Source organism: Equus caballus, chromosome 10 (assembly GCF_041296265.1).
Source record: "Equus caballus isolate H_3958 breed thoroughbred chromosome 10, TB-T2T, whole genome shotgun sequence".
NCBI classification, from domain to species: Eukaryota; Metazoa; Chordata; class Mammalia; order Perissodactyla; family Equidae; genus Equus; species Equus caballus.
This window is the reverse complement of record NC_091693.1, coordinates 22,115,289-22,139,684: the sequence shown is the minus strand read 5'-3', so window position 1 is coordinate 22,139,684 and position 24,396 is coordinate 22,115,289. Positions and strand designations below refer to the sequence as shown.

Below are 24,396 nucleotides of genomic sequence, written 5' to 3'. Positions count from 1 at the left end.
GAAAAATTCTTACGAATCAATAAGAAAATGACAACAGAGTAAAAATCTATGGGAAAAGATTCACAGAAGAGGCGACTCTGAATAGCCAATTAACATGAAAAGATATTAAACATCGTTCTTAATGGGAAGCAGGCCGATTTGTGGATGGGCCAATTCTCAGATTTTATTTCTTTTATCTTTAAAAAAAAATTATAGCAACTCCTATTGGATGGGATAGTTTTAATAGCTTTTGGACACTTCTGTCCTTATAGTTGACCGATTTATATTATCTTACAAGTTTGTATGCAATATTTGATTTCTCTCTGCCATAGCTTACTGCTGCTACAGCTGGAGAGAACTTGGACTAAGGGACAGAGAGAGGGTAAGATGGGAGCAGAGTTGGGGAGGACATAAGAAAGTGACAAAACAGCACATAGATGCTCCAGAATCTTCGTCCAGTAATCTTAGTTGCAAGCACAAGGCCGTGATGATACTGTCCCAGAAAGAATGGCTGTGTGTGAGTTCTTCAAAACTCATTGACGCCACATTGCTGATGCTACGACAGCGTCCTAGTAGCTTTTGTATCCAATTATTTCATAGACCCCAATTTCAAATTTCAACATTTGGTGTTTTCCAAACAGGCCTGACCCAAAGGCGACCTGGGCTATGAATTTATGTTTTCACCCTCACTCACACCTTCTAAGTCTGACCTCACCGGCTGAGATGCAAGGACTTGTCATCGGCCCTTTCATTTCCAAGCTTAATGATCTATTCTCCTTCTCCCCTTCTCGGGGGCGTATTTCCTGCTGTACCGACACCTGAAATTCCTCTAAGATGGCCGGGCTCGTTGAGCCATTTCTCATAATTTCTTGTCCGCTGAGCTGGACGTAGCCATATTGTGTAAGTAAGCTCGAGCCTCTGAAAATCTACGCAGTTTGCGCAGCGTTGTTTGCAACCCTTCCAGCCTCGCCGCCCACGGGCTGAAGGGTGGAGCGAGGTAACGGTTCATTGCCTTTTCACTGTATCTAGCCATCCTGGTGAGCGGCGCAAAGACAGCCATTTCCGTTCCGTACCGCAAATATTCAAAGATGGCTGCCCCCAGGGAGGCGTGGCGCAGAGGGCGCGGACATATTACCCTCGAAGGAGGAGCCGGAAGTCCAATTGCCGCGCTGCGTAAAAACCTCTCGCTCCCTCTTCGGCCGCCGTAGGTCGGGGCGGGTGCTGGGTTGACGGTGCTGGAATGAAAGAATCCGCAAAAGTTAAGTGTAGCCGCTAGGAGGTTGCAGTGGGATCCAGGGAAAAGCAGGTCAGTGTGTGAGTCTCTTGTGGATTAGGTTCAGGAGGGAGGCGGATCTGTGGCCGTCCTTGTCGGAGGCCCGCAGGGTCCGTGGGAAGAGCTGCCGCTCCGGGACCGTGCTCTGAAGTTGGGATGTCTTTGCTGTCCGGCATGGGGAGCTCGGGTGGTCAGGCATTACAGGTCTATCGAGCAAGGACTGGGATCCCTGAGATCAGAGTTTGGGGTCTTTGCAGCTCCCCCTGTCGGTGGGGCTCAGCGATTGAGAACTGGAGGGGAGTTGGTGTTTGTCAACGAAAGCGGTGTCTGGATGTAGTTAAGAGGCTCAGGGATGGAGGAGCCAGGGGTTAGACACACCTGATGAACGTTACATTCCCCCTCGGACCTTAAAGTACGGTTCCCTCTCCATGGACTGTTTGCAAATCTCCTTAGGCCCCTCGATCACTGTCTCCTTTCGTCCCCCAGATGTGAAGTTTAGGGAGGTCATGATTAAGCAAATCTCAACTGGTAAACTTTCTATTAAAGATGAGCTTTCTTTCCTTCCTCCTTCAAGTTCAGTTGGATACTTCCCTTCAGATTCTTTCTACCGCCAGTTAAAATGACATTTCTAGACCCCTAAATTTTATTTCCCAAAGATAGCTCTTATTCAAGTGTTCGTATATTTCAATTTTGGGCTTGTATTTTCTCTGCTGAATTTTCGTAATTCAGATAAACTGTGGACACATTGGTGTCATTTTTTTTTAAGCTAATTTCATATTCTAAACATTTCCATCATACAAATTCTCTTATTAAGAATTTTTTAAATGACGACATTAATAGATAAACGGGAGAGACAACCAGTGACATTGTGACTAGAATCTGATTAAATACATGCTATTTGGATTGCACTGGAATATTTAAAATATTTAGTTATTGCTTTTGGGGTTGTATTAGGATTTGACGATTTATCCAAGGGTGTGTTTCACTGACACTTATCTCCTTCCTGGTTTTTTGCCTGTTGCAATTGTAAACAGGGTCTTTTTTTCTAACTTTTTAATCTCACGTTCTCCTAATTTTCTTTAACACAGTGAAGCAATTTAAAAATATTATTAAATATTTATTTTGTTTTGGTCACTTTACTGAACTTTTTTTTATTACTAATAGCCTTTTCCAAGTCAACGTTTAGTTATGAAAAATTCCAAACACACAGCAAAGTTGAATGAATTTTACAGTGAACATATACCTACCACCTAGATTGTACCACTAACGTTTTACTGTACTTGTTCTATCAGTTATCTATCCATCCCTCCATTCATTAATTCATCTTATTTTCCTTCTTTTTGAAAGAACTTTTAGTGCATTCCCAAGTAAATTGCAGACATCATGATTTCCCCGAAATACTTCAGCGTTCCTGTTGTCCCCCAGAATAGAAATCAAGAGAGATAACAAATGGGAGTAGAAAAGTAAAAGTCTATTAGCTTGTGCACAAGGGAGGCACAAGGTAGCCGGTGCAGAAGGGAAACGGGCAGATGACTGACTCTTTAGGGAGCAGGATTGTGGGGCTTTTTATTAGGCAAAGGCTGGAGAGGAGTGCCTTGTCGTGGCATGTAGAGGTGCGGTCTTTCTTGCACTTGCCCTCTTATTTGACATGCCACCGCATGTGTTGCATCTATCATTAGCATGCTAGCTCTCCACCCCTGGTGTGATTTTTACTATGGTCATGGGGCTAGGGTCACCTTCAGTCAACTCCTGGGTGCTAGGGCATGTGCATAAGCCTGGGAAAGTCTGGAGGCTATGGAATGTGGATCTTGGTGGTCTCTATCAATTCTCTTAGCTTGCTGATTGGTTAGGGGCCTTATCTTGCAGACAACACTATCTCATTAGGCTGATTCCTGTCTCATTCCTTTCAACTAGAGTTCTACAGTAGCTTTTTAATTGATTCCTTTATATTTTCTAAGTGAATGATCTGAGCATCTCCAAATAATATTGGCCCAGTGACAAGTGTGTGGATTCTGGGATGAAATGAATCTGGGGTTTTTTTGTTTTTTTTTTTTTGCTGAGGAAGATTCTCCCTAAGCTTACATCTGTTTGCCAATCTTCCTCTTTTTTTGCTTGAGGAAGATTAGCCTGAGCTAACATCTGTGCCAGTCTTCCTCTATTTTGTATGTGGGTTGCTGCCACAGCATGGCTGACAAGTGATGCAGGTCTGTGCCTGGGATCCAAACCTGCGAACCCAGGCCGCCAAAGCAGAGCATGCCAAACTTAACCGCTACACCACAGGGCCGGCCCCTGAATCTGGTTTTTTAATCTGGATTCTTGCTCTTACTAGATGACTTGGGTGAGTTCTGGTCATATTGTGATTTGTAATGAGAAATAAATATTTGGTCTTTGTCCCTGTTTCTGACACAGAGCTCCTAAAACCCTTGGAATTTCCTAAGTGATGAGAGCGATAAAAGTGTCCTTTATTACGTTAATGAGGTGACTTTTGGAAAGCACCTAAGGATGGGGCCTGGTTGCCAGTACAGCCAACCATGTGATTAGAGGGTCGGAACTTTCAGTCCCACCCCCCAACTTCCGGGGAGGGGAGGTGGGGGCTGGAGGTTGAATCAATCGCCAGTGGCCAATGACTTAGTCAATCATGGCTATGTAATGAAGCCTCCATAAAAATGCAAAGGGACAGCTAGTCGGCCCCTTTTTTTGGAGAGGTTCCATGTTGAGGAACCAAAACACTTTCACCTGCCACTGTCCTGGGCCCCAAAATCCACATATCCATTCGTAACACTTAGGAAATTCCAAGGTTTTGGGAGCTGTGAGCCAGGAACTGTGGATTAAAACCAAATATATTGGAGAAATATATTTTGGGCATCTGAATAAGTGAATATACATATTTCTTATAAATCACAATATCAGAGGCACTAAATAAAGACAGTTAGAAATATTGGCCTTGATGTAAGGTGAGTGCACAGCAACAGGGACAGCATCTGGGCCCAGAGGAAATGTATCACCCGAAATGAACTTGCTCTTCACCCCGTAGGTCCTGGCTTCCCAAGAGAAAGAGAGATGAAGGAGAGGATGAAGAGGAGCTTCCTGGAGTTGCATGTGGTCGTTTCATGAGACGTCTTTGACTTGAGACTGAGATTTCTGAATAGAAATTTAGGGCAGGTCCAGAAGAGACTGAACACAGAACGCCCCAGTTACTGGGCATTTCCCAAAACAGAAGAAAATGATGAAGGCCCAGGTGACTATTGGTTTGTTTTATTCTTAACTTGATTCCCTCGTGGATTTATGGAGGCCTGAAAGAATCATTTCAACTAAATGAAAAGGATAAATTTGGGGGAAAATGGGCTCTGGGGAGAAATACACATAGACTGGACCTTTAAAATCCGGACAAAATGGAATCAGGAATATATTGTTCCTAGGGTTCGTACTACAATGTTGACCAATGTTGGAATATAATATATGATTCTGCAGGACCTGGGTGGTTATGTCAACTGTCAACTTGTAGCTCATATTTCTGACAGCCATCACAACCAGGGGATCATGGTAAGTTACAGGATATGTGCTGACTCTGAGGAGAAATAAGATCAGTTCCTCAGGAGATGTCACTCTTTATGGCACTTAAGTCTTGGGAGATTTCTTTGATGGTGACATGGTGGACTGTGTGTTCTTGGCAGCATTCCTGAAAAAGATGTACAAGCAGGTTGTGTACGCTGTTTCTTACACGATTATTCTGAGTCCCTGTAGGACTAGACCAAGTAGAATTCAGTGAACACAGTTCAGGAGACCACAGCCTGGTGACTTATGTACTTATGTACTTAGCCGTGTTGCCGTCAGGGTTTATCCTTGAATAAAACCTAAAGTGCCCAGGAAAATGGAAGGTTTGCAGGGCTTTCAGCGGTCCTCTGTGAACAGGCTTGAGTGCGGATTTGGCCATAGGGAGTTATAAGTTCTGCTGTCTGGTGATGGCTTGGGTTGTTGAGATGCACAGGGTTTGCTTTAGAACTTCACCTTCTCTCAGAAAATGCAGAGCCCTTCCCTGTGTTCAGAATCTAGTTATCACCTCCCACCTCTTTATTGCCTTTATTTTAATTACACAAATGACTCATTGTGGCGTAATGCAAAATATGTATATTTCGTCTTTGTCTCCAGTTCCTGACACAGAGCTCCTAAAACCCTGGCAATTTCCTGAGTGGTAGGAGTGTCTTTTGTTGTTCATGACAAGCCCCTTTGAGTCTTATCTGAGTTTATGCTAATGAGGTGACTCAGGGTGGGCCCCTGGATAACTTCAGGATGGGACCTGGTCCCCTGGAAGACCAAGTGTTGATTAGAGGGTTGGAATTTTAGCTCCACCCTCCGAGGTCTGGGTTGGGAGTGGGGATGGAGACTGAGTTCTCTCCTTAGTAGTCAATGATGTAACCAATCATGTCTGTGTAATGGAACCTCCATAAAAACCCCGACTTGGTTCAGAGAGCTTCCAAGGGGGCAAACACATCCACCTGCTGGGGAGTGGTGCTGCCCACCTCCACCGGGACAGAGGCTCCTGCACTCAGGACCCCCTTTCGAACTCACCCTATGTATTTCTTCATGTGGCCGTTCATTTATATCCTTCATAATAACCTGCAATAGTAAGTATAACATTTTCCTGAGTTCTCTGAGTTGTCCTAGCAAATTCTCAAGCCTGAGGGAGGAGGTTGTGGGAACCCCGGAATTTGTAGCCAAGTTGGACAGAAGTTGTGGGTTCCCTGGGGACCTGGTGTTTCCTCCTGGTGTCTGAAGTGAAGGCAGTCTTGTGGGACTGAGCCCTTTTAAACCTGTGGAGCCTTACGCTAACTCTGAGTCGTTAGCATCAGAATAGGATTGGGTTGTAGGACACCCAGTTGCTGTCTGAGAATCAGATTATTGGAAAATTAGCATTGGAAAAGATACCACATATTTAGTGAAAAGACGCAAATTGCAAAGTATCTAGTACCCGTAGTTATCACACGAATTTCCCCCTCCATATATTTTTTTCCTGATTCTCGAGCTCATCATTAGCAAATGCTTTATATATGTATTTAGATGTGTCCGTGTGTATGCATGCACATGAGGGCGTACATATGTGTAAATCTATGTACATAAATGCTTACATCTCTTATGCCATTTTTTACGAGTGGAATCATAGTATGTCGTTCTGATGTCACTAGCATATCATTCATTGATTGACAAGTAGGTGCTGAAACACATAAATTGCAAATGATCTTAGGGGAGCAGGAGGATTTAATGGCTGCATGTTACAGAAATTTGTGATTTGTTGAATGAATGGATGACTGAATATTTTAATATGACTTTGCTTCTTTCACAATGTATTAAAAAAAATAGGAATACAAATGTCGCCTACATGGTGAGAATGAGCAGAACAACTTCTTCCACATTCCTTTTGAATAGGGTAAGACCCCGTCCTTCCTCTGTGTGTCTCCTTTATTCTCACCCTGCTACCACACTCACAGCACTTCTGACGCCAGACGTGGCGGGGTTTTCCCCACAACAGGCAATTCTCTGCCACCAGCTGGGTGTCTTACAATTTAACTTGGTTCTAACACTATCTTCCTGGAGTGAGCGTCAGATCCCAGAGATTAAGGGCTCAGTCCCGTGAGGCTGCCCCTATTTCAGATGCCAATAGAAAAGAGTGGGACCCCAGGTAACCCACAACTTCTGTCTGACTTGGCTACAAATCAGAAGTTCCCATGACTCCCTCCTCAGGTTCAATTAATTGGCTAGAGTGGCCGACAGAATTCAGGGAAACACTTAAATTTACCAGATTATTATAAAAGGGTATGATAAAGGATGCAGTGACCATCCAGATGGAAGAGATGCAGAGGGCAAGCTATGTGGGGAGGGGCTTGGAGCTTCCACGCCCTCTCTGGGCAAGCCACTCTCCTAGCACCTCCGCATGTTCAGCAGCCCAAAAGCCCTCTGAACCCCATACTTATTACTTAGGAATTTACAAGGGTTTCAGGAGCCCTGTGTTAGGAACCAGGATCAAAGACCAACTATTAGAACAAAAGATGCTCCTAATGCTCTTATCATTTAGGAAATTACACAGGTTTTAGGAGTTCTAGGTCAGGAACCAGAGGCAGAGACCAATACATATGTTTTTCTCTTATCTCACAGCTTCCATTTCAGTAACTAGAGAAACACTCACATTAAACAGGACCGTGTTATTACAGGAATCTCTGACCCTGGAGGACGTGGCTGTGGAGTTCACCTGGGAGGAGTGGCAGCTCCTGGCCCCTGCTCAGAGGAACCTGTACCGGGATGTGATGTTGGAGAACTATAGCAACCTGGTGTCCGTGGGTGAGGACCGCTCCCCTGTGTCACTCAGAGGGTCCCCAGTCATTGGCCTTTCCATTCTCAGCTTCTGAAAACCTTGTGTCTGGTGCTCTGAATGGTAGCTTCTCAGTCCCCTCCCTGGCCCCAGATGAGAAGATATAGTCTCTCCTCACCTTAGAGACAAGCCTTTAATTTGCAAACATGCATATTGTGCAGTCCCTAAAATGTACCATTCTCCTATTGTCACAGATTCCTTGTGCCATTTGATGAGCCTAACTATGTCTTCTGTCATTTCCCATGAACAGGGTATCAAGTCAGCAAAGCAGATGCACTCTCCAAATTGGAACAAATAGAACCACCATGGACTTTAGAAGATGAAATTCACAGTCAACCTCATCCAGGTAAGTGAGGGAGCACCAGCAGGAGGGGGAAGGCTGTGGAAATCACTTCCTCATTGTTGAGAGATGGCATCACAGTGGTGACAGTGTCTGAGGATTCAGAAACAGCCTCCATGGATCCCTCTCCCCATACGAGAGCTCTTTTTTCTGTGTGGGAATTTAGAGGTAAATATGCCCCTTTAGCTCTTCTTTTTTTTCTTAAGGAAGATTAGCCCTGAGTAAATATCCACTGCCAATCTTCCTCCTTTTTTTTTTCTGAGGAAGATTAACCCTGAGCTAACATCTGTGCCCATCTTCCTCTATTTGTTTTATGTGTGGGAATGCCTGCTACAGCCTGGCTTGATGAGTGGTGCATAGGTCTGCAACCTGAATCTGAACCTCAGGCTGCTGAAGCGGAGCATGCAGACTTAACTGCTATGCCACTGGGCCGGCCCCACCCCTTTATCTCTTCTTAGAACTAATCTGTATTTGTTTCTTCTTTGTTTTTTTTTTTTTTTTCATTTTGGTGAGGAAGATTCGCCCTGAGCTAACATCTGTGCCAATCTTGCTCTATTTCGTGTGCGAGTTGCTGCCACAGCATGGCTGATGAGTGGTATAAGTCCATGCCTGGGATCCGAACCCATGAACCCTGGGCTGCTGAAGTGGAGTGCACCAAACCTTAACCACTACACCACGAGATCAGCCCTATTTATTACTTCTTAGATGTCATCTTTTTGTCCCCTGGAATTCTTGCTTGGACTTTCAAATCTTCCCATTCTCCATCACTTGTCGAGAGTATGATTTTGTGTTCCTTTCACCTCTCTTGCTATGAAATTCCTCCTTCCATGTCTCTGTTCTGAGAGAAAACTTTAAATTCATCCGGTCTTTTGACTGATACACCTTCCTGCCCCATTGGGAAATATTTATTTCCCTTCATAACATCCATTTTACCTTGGATGCTTTATCCCCATGGTAACTTGGTCTCTTAGTGTGCATTTATCTGCTTCCTTAACTTTTCTTTTTCCCCACTCTGAGCTTCTTCAAAGGTTCTGTTTGTCAACCTCTGCTCTTTTTCATAGGCCTTAAAGCTGTACATTATTCAAATATGTAAGCTCTTCCTCTCTGTGGAGACTCCCAAGATGACATCTCTCTTAACATGGCTAATCTGTACAATACAGCCGTATATTTTACCTGTCTCCATGCCAACTGACTATGAACTAGAACCTTCTTCCTTCCAAGAAAATCTCTTTCCATCACCCTTTTTAAAATTGAGATTCTCTCCTACTTCTCTACGTCTTAAATCCTGCCCATCCCGGCCTTCCCTGGAATCTTCTCTACCCTCTGGGCTTCCCATATTTCAGGTCCCTGCTCTTCCTGTTCTTTGCTTGATTAGGAAAGACCTTTATAAAATTTCTCATTCTTAGTTCCTAGCCTGAAGCCTCTTGCCTACTTTACTGTAATTCCTTTGTATATTTGTTAACTATAATCTTTCCGTTAGTTCAAATTAGATTTTGTTGCTGGGTTCTTCTCCCTAAAGCTTTCCTTTTCCTCCTCATAGTCTGATGATATTGTATCCCCATTGATTATATTACTATGACACAGAAATTTCTCTTCTATCAAAGACCTAGGGCCCCACTCTTGAAAAGGAGGAGACACACATATAACAAAAATAAATATATAGGTATAGAGTTTCAGTTTTACAAGATGAAAAGAGTGATGAAGGTTGGTGGATAGTGGTGATGGTTAGACAACATTGTGAATGTACTTAACATTACTGAACTGTACACTCAAAAATGATTAAGATGGTAAATTTTGTGCTATGTGTATTTTATCGCAATAAGAAAAAAATGGGAAAAAGTGCATAGACACTGTGTCTGATGGTGAAACGGGCTGTGAATGTCAATCCATGGGCATAGTGGAACAGTGGGTCATGGGGTCTCTTTTAGGAATAGGATCACCTCCATAAGAAGGTTCTTTTGAGCAGAGAGATGAATGACATGAGTAGGTTCCCTAGGTGAAGAGTGGAGAGAATGGAAAATTCACAGGAGAGGCAGGAGTGTGTTTGAGGATCATCAGGGAAGCCCATGTGGATAGAATGGAGTGAGCAAGAAGAAAAATGACTAGAGATGAGTTCAGTGGGGTTTGGGGGTTGGTGATATGTCAGTTGGTCGTGTTGGACGTTGTAATCTATTTCAAGGACTTGACTTTACTCCTAATGAATTGAGAAAACTTGAGAAGGTTTAGAATATAGCGGTGACATGATATAATTTATGCTTTAGAAGTATCACTTTGGCTATGGGTAGAAAACAGACTGGAATAGGCAGGTGTTGAAACAGAAAGCCAGGTGGGAGACTTGGTTGTTGGCAACTTCAGCTAGGCTTCAGGGACGAGTATGGGAAGATTCTGGATGTATCTAAGAAGGCCGATTGAATTTGCCATTGAAGTAGGTATTGGGTATGTTAGTTTCCTAGAGCTGCTGTGATAAATTACCCACACTGGGTCACTTAAAACAACAGAAATTTATTCTGTCACAGTTTTAGATACTAGAATTTGGAAATCAAGGTGTTGGTAGGGTCATGCTCCCTCTCAATGGTCTAGGAAAGAATCCTTTCTTGCCCCTTCTTCACTTACAGTGGTTCCCAGAAATCTTTGACTTTCCTTAGATTGTAGACACATCATTCCAGTCTTAGCCTCTGTCATTACATGGCCTTCTCCCTGCATGTCTCTGTGTGACTGCAGCCAAATCTCCCTCTCCTTATAAGTCATTGGGTTAGAGCCCAACCCTAATCTATTATGACCTCATCTTAGCATGATTACATCTGCAGAGACTCTGTTTCCACATAAGGTCACATTCACAGGCACTAAGGGTTAGGATTCAAACATATCTCTCTGGGGAGACACAATTCAACTCAACACATGGAGCGTGAGAGAAAAAGAAACAAATGGAGGATGATGTTAAGGATTTTTGGCATGAGTAATGAGAAGAGTAGAATTGCCATTTACTGTGATGGAGAAGATGTGTGGAGGAGGAGGCTTAGGTTGGGAAGTCAGGAGTTCAAAACGGAGACGGTAAGTTAGAGGTCCTTGTTAAAATCCAGGTGGAGGTCTGTGCTGTGGTTGGATGCATCCAGAGACTTCAGGGAGAGGTAGGTTTGGAGATAGAAACTTGGACCAGAGAAGATCTAGAGAGTGAGTCCAGGTGAAGAAAACAAGCGCCTTGGACAATTAGAGATTTGACAGATGAGTGTAGTAAACATGGTTGGGGGAGAGCAGGTGGTGGGCAAGTGTTTCATGAAAGGTAGAGCCATCAACATTGTCTAGAATTGCTGATTCAGGGGCCGGCCTGGTGGCGCAGTGGTTAAGTTCACACGTTCCGCTTCTTGGCGGCCCAGGGTTCGCTGGTTCGGATCCCGGGTGCGGACATGGCACCACTTGGCACGCCATGCTGTCGTAGGCATCCCACATATAAAGTAGAGGAAGATGGGCACGATGTTAGCTCAGGGCCAGGCTTCCTCAGCAAAAAGAGGAGGACTGGCAGTAGTTAGCTCAGAGCTAATCTTCCTCAAAAAAAAAAAAAAAAAATAGAGTTGCTGATTCATCAAGTAAGATAAAAACTAAGACATGAATATGTGATTTTTATTTGTACTTCCCTTTCAGACAATATAGGTTTCTCACTTTGAATTCTCTTTTCATGAAATGGTTTGTACAACACCAAAATATAACAATATCTTCTCTGAATTCTCATTGTACTTTGTGCCCCATCACACAAGCCACTCCTAAAGATACTGTCTCAGTGTGGTTTGGTGCTGCCTGAGGCTTCTTCACCACTCTCGAATCAAGGGCCTCTTTTTCATTCTTCTTGTGCAAGAATGAAATACATCTTGTTTGCTCACTTATTTCTTCATCGAGTAACTGATTAGCCAGGCTGGAGAAAGACTATTCTTTTCCATCTATCTATCAAGCATTTCTTAAATGCCAGCTCTTTATTGAAGGGGTTTTTATAATACCTGGACCAAGACCTCTTTCTCAGAGAATCTGGTTTTGTTAAAATTGGGTTGATGGCCCGTGTATGTCTTTATGCAAAGCTCTCTAAGGGTACTGTTGTGACCCTAGCTGACAAACTGCAGCCCTAATACATAGTAGGAGAGAGTGAATTTAGTGGGAAACAAAGAAGTATATTTCTGGAGTAAAGATTATACAAGCAAAGGTCAGACAAATCTTCATGTAGTATTTACAAATGAAGCTTTTGAATATGTGAAACGTTGTTGCTACAGTTCAAGGCTGTACAAAATAGAAGTGAATAATAAATATAGGGACTACTTTAGATATTTAAGAGACGAGTAGCCTAAAGTGGTATAGAGAGAATGGAGAATGGCAGTATCAGAAAGTATCTTATCTCAGAGATATAGCTAGGTTTTGAATTAAGATGATGAGGAGGAAACACAGTAAGAAGGCATGAAATTGGAAATGTGCAAGGCCATGTGGGCACTGTCGAAAGATTGGCATGAAACTAGCCGCACAGAGATCCATGTTAGAAGATATCTATCTGGGAAGTAGTGGAGTGGAAACTCAGATAAACTGGGCACCTTATGGTAATGTAAACTTCTGTCACCAGGCTTACTCTTGTGAATTGTGTGTGTTAGTAATACAGCGGGCATGATGAAGATTAGGTTTTGTATTTTTCTAGCTCTAGGTAGGCTGACCTTTCACCTTGGTGACAGCATTGTAGCAATAGTAAAGTATAGCCAGATGTTCTAAGAAAAACAAAAGGGAAAGCTGCCATGAGTCCTGGATTCAGGAGGAAGGCGGTCCTTTAGGACCCCTTGATGGCTGCCAGCGGAGACATAACTGAAGACTTGAGGAAGAAGATGCTGTTAGTGGCAAGAGGAAGACGAGAGATTAGTGAGATGGGAATGATTCCAATCTGACGTCTATGAAAGCTCAGCATGATGAAGAAGGTGAGGGCCCCCATAGCTGGCGCAGCAGGAGGTCTGCTGGAGAAGACCGTGTGCCCCACCAGCATGTTGTCAGAGTTCATAAGGATCATCATGTCCCTCTCCCTGTGGGAGCACAGGAGTGTGTTACAGCTAGATACAAGCTGTTGACTGCAAAACTGTGTCACTGGTGCTTTGGGGAAGTTAGTTTGATGATAGTCTCCATAATGAAGAAGAATGGCGTATTTTAGCAACAGGAGGAGCACCCAAGAGTCTGTTAGAATTATCTTGAAATCAGGTGCTGTGCATCCAGCGTTCTGGCTGGCTTCTTTGCGATATTTATTCTAACACCTGCATCTGCTTATTTCTCTACCTTGTGGTTAATGTTGAGGTCTCTTCATTGGGCTCTACGAATTCCAAAGCTGTGTATGTTGAAATGACTAAAGCCTTGGTCTTCTCCCTTCGTCCTCATTCAGTCTTCACGTTCTCAGAGTGTGACCTCATTCAATATTCTGCTGACCTTAAATAATACTTACATACTGATGATTTCCACATTTCTATGTCCAGTCAAGACCTTTCTCAAATTTTGTGTATCTGACTTGGATTTCCATGGCTGTACTTGGATAGCTAATATTCTCTCAAAGTTGATATGCTTCAAAATACACTTGTTTTCCTTCACATTCTGAACTTCAGCAATATTCCTCACCTTGTTAAAAGGCACTACCCACCTACCCATTGGCTCAAGCCAAATACTGAGGAGTACCCTTCGATTCCACTTGTTACGTCTCCCCACATCAAATCCATTAGTGAATCTTGTTTATGTTTCTTTCCAAATAAATCCTGATTTCTTCCACTTCTCTTTGTTTCCTTTGCTTCTTCAAACCACGGTCACATTTGCAACTGCCTCCTTTATTCTTTTTCTCACTTGTTTATTCTGTTTCCCTTTCCACCCCTAGAATATGACTTCAGTGAAAATAAAGAATATTTTTGTGTTTCTCTAGCACCACTGCCATGCCTGGTATATGGTAGCCATTTAAGAAGATGTGTTTACACATTCCACTTCAGCAGCCCGGGGTTTGCTGTTTGCTGGTTCGGATCCTGGGTGCAGACCTATGCACTGTTTGTCAAGCCATGCTGTGGCAGACGTCCCATATATAAAGAGGAAGATGGGCACAGATGTTAGCTTAGGGCCAGTCTTCCTCAGCAAAAAGAGGAAGATTGGTGGCAGCTGTTAGCTCAGGGCTAATCTTCCTCAAAAACAAAAAGAAGGATGTGTTTAATGAATGGATGTGTCCCACACCATTTTGAATCTCTGTGATCTGATGTTAACACAGACTTCCTTGTATTTTATTGTCTCCAGGACCCTGTTTATAAAACAGACAAATATATATTTATTCATTGTGAATTTACCCTATTTTACACTGATGGCTGTCATCTTTTGGTTTATTTGGTGTTTTATATTATTGTGGTTTTTCTTTTGTTGTTGCTGTTGTTTTAAAGATTTTATTTTTTCCTTTTTCTCCCCAAAGCCCCTGGTACATAGTTGTATATTCTTCATTGTGGGTCCTTCTAGTTGTGCTATGTGGGACGCTGCCTCAGCATGGTTTGATGAGCAGTGCCATGTCCACGCCCAGGATTCGAACCAACGAAACACTGGGCCGCCTGCAGCGGAGCAGGTGAACTTAACCACTCAGCCACAGGGCCAGCCCCATATTATTGTGTTTTTAACCATTTCCAAGAGATATGGAATTAGTGTTTAATAGGTACAGAGTTTTTCAGTTGGGGAAGATGAAAATGTTCTAGAGATGGATGGTGGGGATAGTTGCACAACAGTGTGAATGTACTTGAGGCCACAGAACTGCATGCTTAAAAATGGCTAATACAGTAAATTTTATCTTATGCATATTTAACTACAATAAAAAGTTTAACATAAAGAGATAAGACATTTATACTTGGAATTTCTTTTGTGTTGATACCATAGGTTTTCCACTAAAGAGCCAGCCCACCCCAAGGTATTTTTGAAGCAGTTTTATTCTGTGTGATGCTCATGGAAGAATTCATTGTTCTGTTCTTTCCTAGAATTTGAGAAAGTTGATGATCATCTGCAGCAACACTGGCAAAACCAAAAAATGCCAAAGAGGATGGAACAGTGTTATGAACAGAATGCATTTGGAAATATTGTTCATCAGAGCAAAAGTAGTTTTCCTTTAAAGCCAAATAATGATATGTTTGATTTACATGGAAAAACTTTGAAATCATACTTAGATTTAATCAACCAGAGTAGAAGCTGTGACATAAAGGAGCCTGCTGAGTTTAATGGAGATGGGAAATCCCTTCTCCATTCTAATCATGAGCAAACTCATACTGAAATTAAATTCCATGAAAGTAGAAAACCCATCAGTACTAAGTCACAATTCCTTACACATCAGCCAACACACAAAATAGAGAAAGCCCATGAATGTACTGAATGTGGGAAAGCCTTTCTCAAGAAATCTCGGCTCACTGAACATAAGAGAATTCATACAGGAAAGAAACCCCATGGATGTAATGTATGTGGAAAAACTTTCTTCAAGAAGTTTAAGCTCACTGAACATCAGCGCACTCATGAAGGAGAGAAACCCCATGAGTGCGGTGAGTGTGGGAAAGCCTTCCTGAGGAGGTTTCAGCTCACTGAACATCAGAAGACTCATACAGGAAATAAACCCCATGTATGCAGTATATGTGGGAAGGCATTCTCCAGAAAGTTCAAGTTAACTGAACACCAGAGAACTCATACAGGAGAGAAACCTTATGAATGTACTGAATGTGGCAAAGCCTTTTGCAGGAAGGCAGAGCTCATTATACATCAGAGAAACGAAAGAGGGGAAAAACCGCATGGATGCACTGAATGTGGGAAAGGTTTCTCCAGAAAATCACAGCTCATTCTACATCAGAAAACTCATACAGGAGAGAAACCTTATATATGCAGTGAATGTGGAAAAGGTTTCATCCAGAAGGGCAATCTCCTTATACATCAACGAACTCATACTGGAGAGAAGCCCTATGGATGCTCTGAATGTGGTAAGGCCTTCAGTCAGAAGGCGTGCCTCATAGCACATCAGCGATTTCATACAGGAAAGACTCCCTTTGTATGTACTGAATGTGGAAAATCTTGTTCACAGAAATCAGGACTCATTAAACATCAGAGAATTCACACAGGAGAGAAACCCTATGAATGCAGTGACTGTGGGAAAGCCTTCACTACAAAGACAATGCTCATTGTACATCAAAGAACCCATACAGGAGAGAGACCCTATGGATGCAATGAGTGTGGGAAAGCTTTCTCCCATATGTCGTGCCTTGTTAAACATAAGAGGGTACACACAAGAGAGAAACATGTAGATTTAGTGAAGGTGGAATATCCTTCCACAAAGGGTCACAGCTTATTAAATACTAGTGAACTCGTGCAGGGGAAAAACCCTGTTAATACAGTGACTGTGCAGATGCCTTCTGTGACCCCTCAGACATCATTGAACATCAGTAGGCTCCTAGCAAATAGACATGTAGTCATAGTGGGACAGCCTTTGGCCAGATGTGTACCCTCAGGAAATGACAGAGGATTTGCACAGGAGAGAAACCTTATGAATGCAGTGAATGTGGTTGTACCTTCAGTGGTCAATTATGTCTTATTTTATGTCACAAAAAACACATAGGAAAAAACTGATACATTCAATTTGGAAAAGCCTTGTGCAATAATGTCTCGCTGAGTGTATGGTTTTGTATAAACAGAAAGCCTATGAATGCAGAGGCTAGGAAAGCCATTTTTTTTGAAGATAGACCCTATCCATTATTAGTGATCACTATAAATAATCAATGAGCTCCTAGTGTGTAGAAATATAATGACAGTGTGAAAGTCTTTGGCCTCAATATGTGCCAGTACATAATGGAGAGAGAAGGTTGGAAGGCAGTGAATGTGGCAGGGTTTCCAGTGGTACGTACATTCTGCCTCATCCATTAGCAGATGAAATCCTATAGAAATAAAACACTGTGAACACACTAATCGTGCAATACCTTTAACAAAATATTAAACTTCTTGTGAAGCAAAGAAGGCCTGTGGAAATGAGGAATGTTTGAGAGCTTTATGTACCATTTCCACGTGCATGATACATCACATAAGACATTTGTGTCCTGATGTACATTTTGGGATAGGATACCTTGGGTCATATTCCTAGTTATTACGTTAATGATTCCATAATTTAAGGGAGATAGTCTCTGACCCACATCACTGGTTAAGGTTTTCACATTTTCACTTCTCCCATTTGTAGATTCTTTTTCTTTCTTTTCTTTTTTAATTATCTTCAGTGCCCACCCAATATCAGAAGATGGCTAGCTGTTGCATTTCTTTGGCTCTAAATTTATTTAATTATTTCAGACAACTGAAGTCCTTCAAAAAAGAAATGAATATATTAAATTCATAAATGTAACTTAACATCCTTGGATGAGTTTAACTTCAATTTATAAATAAGACCAGGCATAATACAATGTTACCATAGCGTGATTTAAAAAGTTTCCTAGATTTGAAAAGGTAGACAAATCAGATTTGTAAAATGAACTTAAAGCCCAAGGACAATTAGTTATTTAAACCTATAAATTAAATAAAATACATTCCACTGGGTAATTTTTTTGAAACCATGAAAAGAAAAAGTTAAGATAGGCAATTTGAACACAAATTAAGATGACTCTAGGGGCTGGCCCGGTGGCGCAGCGGTGAAGTGCACACGTTCTGCTTCTCGGCAGCCTGGGGTTCGCCAGTTCAGATCCCGCGTGCAGATATGGCACTATTTGGCACACCATGCTGTGCTAGGCATCCCACATATAAAGTAGAGGAAGATGGGCATGGATGTTAACTCAGCCAGGCTTCCTCAGCAAAAAGAGGACTGGCAGTAGTTAGCTTAGGGCTAATCATCTTCTTCTTAAAAAAAAAAAAAAAATTACTTGCTTCCCATCCTAGCTCTCCCCCTTCCCTGATTATTCAAATTATTCTTCTCAGAATCCTGGGAAAATGAAGTCCTAAACTCCTGGATAACTAATCACTGCACTGTGCCCTGTGGAGGTAGTTCCCTGTGTAAACCCTACCCTTTGCCTCATTGATGGAACCACTCCAACATTCTTCCTGACATGTATTCCCATTTCCTCTCAAGTCAAAGGAACTCAGTCTTACATATTCTGTTGTCATATGAGGTAGAGAAAAGTAGATCCTCATAGGAGAATTAACCTTGCCTTGCTATCTTATACTCCACAGAGCTGAAGGCACTGAACAGGATCAGGAGTAGGCAAAGGAGCTCTGGAAGATTGGGCTGAACCTAGTTTTGGGCTGGAATACTACAGGCCTTTGACCAACCTGGCAAGTATTTTCAGAAACTGATCTGTGTAATTAGAGAACTGTAGTCAGGGGTAATGTCAGTAGAGGCTGGCATAAAACTGATGGAGGATGAGGTTCAGACCGAGTCTACTGCTGGAAAACGGATTCGAGGAAGGGCATGAGGTCAGGTTTCTTAGGGAGAAACTAAGGGTGGAGGCCTGTCAGTAGATGTGGTATCTTAATGGCATTGTAAACAAGGTGATTTTTAAAAATCAATGCAAAATGTAAAAACCATTAGAATCATTTGGAGAGACCATCTCAATTGTTTTCTTAAAGATTTTAACATGGAGTATATAAAGACCTTGGGTCATGTATAAACCTTACTGAATCAGATTCAATACAAAGCATCTTACAACAAATAGCAAATTTCTGAGTTCATGCTCAAGTATAAGGTCTTGAGTGTAAATAGGCTAAGTTAGATTGTAAGCTTCATGAGGGTAGGGAACTTCTGTTAACCCCTGTATACCAGATATCTAGAAGATTGCCAGGCATGCATAAAAGAAGGAAAGTGAGACCAATGTTGAGGAGAAAAGCCAATCAAAACTGACGTAAGTGCTAGATTGAGCAAATGACATCACTATAACTGGATAAACAGTTATAGCTGTATTCCATTAGATCAAAAAGGTAGAAGAATGATTAACATGTTAATAATAACAATGTACTGTGGAGTTTATAAGATATGCAATACGTTTTACTTCTTTCTATCATATAAACTCTCCCATAATATTGTTTTTCATTCACTGTATTGATCAGAGAGTGGAGGGCAAATTGAGAGGTTTCCACTTGGCATTCCTCACAATGATACCTCTTACCCATTGGCCAAGTACTCAAAGATTTTCTTTTTGTAATAAAAGCCTTTTTTAAGCTTTTATTTCCTTTGTTCTGGAGTTCGTATAGTTTCTTTTGCCTTGTCATCAAGTTCACTGATCTTTTCTTTTGCATACACAAGTAGGTTATAATACTGTTCATACTTTTAAGGTCTTTTTCCCCCCTGTGTTTAATTTTGGATAGTTTTTAATGTTATATCTTCAAGTTCACTGATCTTTTCTTCTGCAATATCTAATCTGCCATCACTCCGGAAATTGTAGTTTTTCTCTCTATAAATTTGACAGGACTTTCTTTTTATCTTTCATATTTCTATTAACATGGTTTACATTTAACCTATTTGTGACTTAATATTTAAAGTGGGTTCCTAGTAGGCAGCATATAGCTGGGACTCTTGCTTTTTTTTAATCTAGTTGATAATCTTTCTTTTTATTGGGGTGTTTAGATCATTTATATTTAATGTGAGAATTAATGTATCTAGGTTTAAATTAATAATGTGCACTGTGCCATTTATCCCATCTATTTACTCCCCTTTTCTTCTTTTTCTACCTTCTTTTGGAGTAACTGAGTATGTTTTAGATTATTTCTCCTTTGTTGGCTTTTAGCTGTAACTTTCTTATTTAAGTGCTTCCATGAGTTTACAGCATGCATCATAAACTTATCCCTATAAGTTCAAGTGTTATTGTACCTTTTCATGTATAGTAACAGATTTCTATGATAGTATTTCTGTAGCCAGATAAGCTTCATTGAAGAGACTGACTTCTGGATGCTCCTGGGATACATAATTGGGATGGGTAAGCTGGTTTTACATGATAAAGCCACATCAGCATTGCCAACTCCATATGCCTTTGGATACTCTACAGAATATGAAGGAATTTCTGGCATTTAAACTTTATTTAGTATAGGCCATCTATAAGTCAGGTTTCAGTCAACCAACCATGTAAACTGTTAGAAGCATTCTAATTGAGCTCACATTAAAGCCAAAATCCATTAAGGTAATGGTAACAATATGGTAACCCCATATTATTAAATTTGCCTGATCCAAAGTTATATTCTTTCCACCATGATCCTGCAAGTGTTTCCCAGGTTTCTATTGAACACATAGGCAATATAGAAAAAAGGTAAACACTTCGTGACTACATTGGTTTTATCCAAAGAATGCAAAGTAGGTTAAAATTTGTCTAATTTTCTAAACAATGTAATTCACCACTGTATTAAGACTGCTCTGGCTGCCAAAACAAAATATCACAGAGTGGATGGCTTAAACAACAGAAATTTATTTTCTCACAATTCTAGAAGCTAGAAGTCCAAGATCAACGTTCCAGCAGATTTGGTTTCTAGTGAGGATCCTCTTCCTGGCTTGCAGACAGCTGCTTTCTTACGTTCTCACATGGCCTTTCCTCAGTTTGCACTGAGAGTTCTCTGGTGTCTCTTCTTATAAGATAACTAAACTTATTGGATCAGAGCCCCCACTCTTATGACCTCATTTAACCTTAATTACTTTCTTAGGGGCCTCATCCCCAAATATAACCACACTGGGTGTTAGGGCTTCAACATATGAATATGACATGACTCAAACATTCAGTCTATAACATTCCACCCCTAGCACCCTCCCAAATTCATGTCCTTGCATACAAAATACACGCATTCCACTCCAACAGTCTCCAAAATCTTAACTCATTCCAACATCAACTCTAAAGTCTAGAGTCCAAAGTCTCATCTAAATCAGACATGGGTGAGACTTGAGGTACAATTTACCCTGAGGCAAAATTCCTCTCCAGCTGTGAACCTTTAAAACCAGAAAATTCACATGCTTCCAAAATACAGTGGTGGGACAGGAATAGGGCAGACATTCGCATTCTAAAGGAGAGAAACTGGAAGGAAGAAAGGGGTGATAGGTCCCAAACAAATCCAAAACGCAGCAAAGCAAATTCCATTAGATCTTAAGACTTGAGAATAATCATCTTTGGTTCAATGCTCTGCCTTCCAGGTCGTATTGTAGGTCAACACAACCAGGTTGCATTGTAGGTCACATTGTAGATGGCAATCATAACACTTGCTGTAATGAGGAAGTCAAACCATAACTTCATGTGATATCTCCAGTAGAATGTAAAACTCCATAAAGAAGGGTATTTTTGTCTGTGTTTATAGCGTTTGTATCCCCAGCATGCAGAACAGTGTCTGACACACAGTTGGCATTTTATAAACATCTGCTGGATAAATGAATGAATGCTCAATCCCTTTGGTTTGAAGGCGCTCTGAGCCTGGCTGTATAATTATGAGTAGTGGGTCTTGCGTCGGGAACTTGTCACTTCAATCTGTTGGGCTGCAATATTGAAGAGAATCACCTCCCTTTCTCAGAGCTTTTCATTTCAAGGAAGTTCCCATTTTTGTGGAAGGAAAACCTTGCCCCGCCTTTGGCTCCTCCCCCGTGGAAGGGAGAGCCACGCCTCTGCGTTGTCACTGCCCCTTTCCCATTTTCCTCCACACCAATCATAACAAGGGCTTTATAATCCTGCCGTTTTACCCACTCTCTGAGCAATGCCTTCTTCAGCCGTTCTCTTAACCCTAGACTGGCCTCAAATGCGGCTTCCTCCATAAAGCTCCCTTCCAGCCAGCATCCCCGGGATATGAGCCGGTTCCCCTCCAACTGTTGCTCGCGTTCGGCTCAGATTCCCCCCACGCTGAACTTACTCTAACATGGCAGCGCCCACTTAGCCTCTCTTTAGCCTTAGGATCAAAGTGCCTTAATGTACGCGACCCTTTCTTCCCCATCCCGCAGAGAGATCTGGGCAGGCATGAGCTTCTAGGAAGGTGAGCGGTTTGTGTACCGCCCCTGGCGGATGTTGCAAAGTCGGGGCCCAGCGGTTGAAGCGGCCTGGAAATGGGATGAAAAGGGTCGTTTTCAATACCTTCTCATCTTGTGCCTTCCCACGAAAGGCGGAATAAAGAGCCTTCGCTCGCTGTACGGCAGTAAGTGGGAAAATGGCTGCTCCCAGTAAATATCCTCGAGTCAGGCGAGGATATTTTACGTCACAGAGAGGCGTCCGAGAGCCAGACTCTAGGTGTCTGGAACGACGCTGGATGGCCCTCGTCGACCGCCGTCCTTTCAGCTCCGGGGCGGGGTGGGGGGCCTGTCAGCCGGGGAGGTGGGGCCGCGGGGCCGCAGACACTGAGGCAAAGCGTTCAGAGAAGTGGCTCCGCGGCTTGTCTCCAGCGGTCAACACGGACGTCACCGGTCGGATCGGTGTCGGGTTCTGAGCGTGTTTCGGGGCCAGGGGAGAGCGCGTTAGGTTTTCTTTTTGTTCCGGAGCGCGTAGGGGTCGGTGTTGGGGGAAGCGGGTGGCAATCGTCGCTGGGGGTTCGGTGTTGGGGTTCCCCGCGGAGGGGGAGCCCGTGGGGTTCCGAGTTGGGACGAGGACGGGGAGGTCTTTGTTGGAGAGTAGCGTTTGGGGTGTCCGCGGTTGGGTGGAGGGGGAGTCGGGTCCGTTTCTGGACAGCGTTTGGGGAATCCGTGTTTATTGCTTATCGAACGCTTAATTTTAGAGATGGGGTGCCTGGTTCTCTTGCGTCCACGTTTGCTGTATATTTCTGCTGAAAATCTGTTTTCAGGTTCATCCCGACCCAAGTAATGACATCCCCATCCTCCTAAATACTCTTCTGAAAGAGGACTCTTGTTAAAATTTAGTATATTTCGCTTTTTAATGTGGGGATCAGGTGTGTAGGTATTGGTATAATTTTATACATTCTTAGTCTAACATCCCAGCCTAACCATTTCCATTCTGCACACTCTTAGGAAGTTTTCTTCTTTCTTTTCTTTTCTTTTTTTTTTTTTTTAAACTCCTGCAGTTGTGTTCCATCGAGTGGGAGCTTTAATTTGGGTGGGACTGATGAAGACCTAGGTACAATACTCGCAGGAACGTCTGATAGATTTCCTTTAACCCGTTTTTTGTTTCTTTGACCAGATATGGTGTTTTTCCATATGTGTCTTGGACGTATTTGGTTTATGCTTATTCCTAAATAATTATTATAATTGTCAATGGTGGGCTTTTTTTTTTCCGTAAGACCCTGCTCTCTCTTTTATTTCTTCCAATTTTAGGTAACGCACAAGAGCAGAAATTAAAAAGATATACTTATTATATCATTTCCTTCTACTCAGATTATTACTAACAGCTTCTAAATTGATTCCTTTATGTTTTCTAGTTGAGCACTTTCGTCGCCTGCAAATAACTTTGGCCAGGTGGTGAGTGTATGGACTGAGGACTAAGAAGAATCTACTTCTGCCCATGATTTGGGTAGGTTAATGCCTGAGTCACCTTCTTCATTTGTGAAAAAAACTGTCTTAATTCTCATAATTCCTACTTCATAGAGGCAATATGAAGATTAAATGGGTAAATGTTTTTTAAGTACAAGGTGGGGTACCTGGCACATAGTAGAGTCTGAATAACTGGTAGCTGTGACTTATCAAGTTTTTATTCCTCTAAAGACTTTTCCCCCCAGTTTTATTGAGGTATAATTGACATGTGACATTCTGTAAGTTTAAAGTGTGTAATCTGACGATTTGGTACATGTATATATTGCGAAATGTTTGCCGCCGTAACTTTAGCTAACACCTGTGTTGCATCATATAATTACCATTTCTTTTTCGCGATGAGAACCTTTAATATGTACTCTCTTTGCAACTTTCAAGTTTATAATACACTATTATTACCCGTCATCACTATGCTGTACATTAGATCCCCTCAAAGGCTTTTTATCTTTAAAATTATTTTCATTTATAATTTCTTCCTCTTTAAAATTTTCTTTGATTTATGTTACTAGATTTCCCAGTATCTCCTATTCCTGGAAGAAACCGTATTTATCCGTAATGATCTGTTCTTTTAATATGGGACTGGATTCTATTTGCTAATATTTTATATTTTTGCATCTGGAAATAAAAAGATGTCTTGGATTTGCTTCAAAATAAGCCAGTGATGGAAGAGGAGAGAGCAGTGGTGTAGATAAAACAAAGTTAGGTTTGCGTTGATAATTATTGAAGTCACATGATGGATATGTAGAGTTTATCCTATTCTTTTCTTTTTTTGTACGTGGGTTTCAATTAAACTGTTCCCTCTTTTTTTGCTTGAAATTTTTCATAATAAAAAATTTAAAAAATTTTTGCTTCTACATTTATAAGTGAAACTGGTCTGTACTTTTCTTTAGAAGTTTTTTCAAGTATAATACTAAAAATGAAAACATAGAATATTACAGCACCCCAGAAGGTGCCATCTCATCTTAATCTCTTCCCTCCTCGCCGGA

The 24,396-nt window shown here is 41.9% G+C and overlaps 1 protein-coding gene across 1 annotated transcript in view; it reads left to right on the top strand.

Annotated features, from left to right (window-relative positions):
- The first annotated feature begins 1,149 nt into the window (after positions 1-1,149).
- The window catches only part of LOC100065404 (zinc finger protein 615), a 39,985-nt gene continuing 16,738 nt past the window's right edge, over positions 1,150-24,396 (top strand). Inside the window, exons 1-5 of the mRNA XM_070225622.1 lie at positions 1,150-1,285; positions 4,287-4,795; positions 7,459-7,585; positions 7,867-7,962; positions 14,952-16,556. Coding sequence (XP_070081723.1) covers positions 4,712-4,795; positions 7,459-7,585; positions 7,867-7,962; positions 14,952-16,556 — 1,912 coding nt within the window. The 5' untranslated portion in view covers positions 1,150-1,285; positions 4,287-4,711. The remainder of the gene's footprint in view (positions 1,286-4,286; positions 4,796-7,458; positions 7,586-7,866; positions 7,963-14,951; positions 16,557-24,396) is intronic.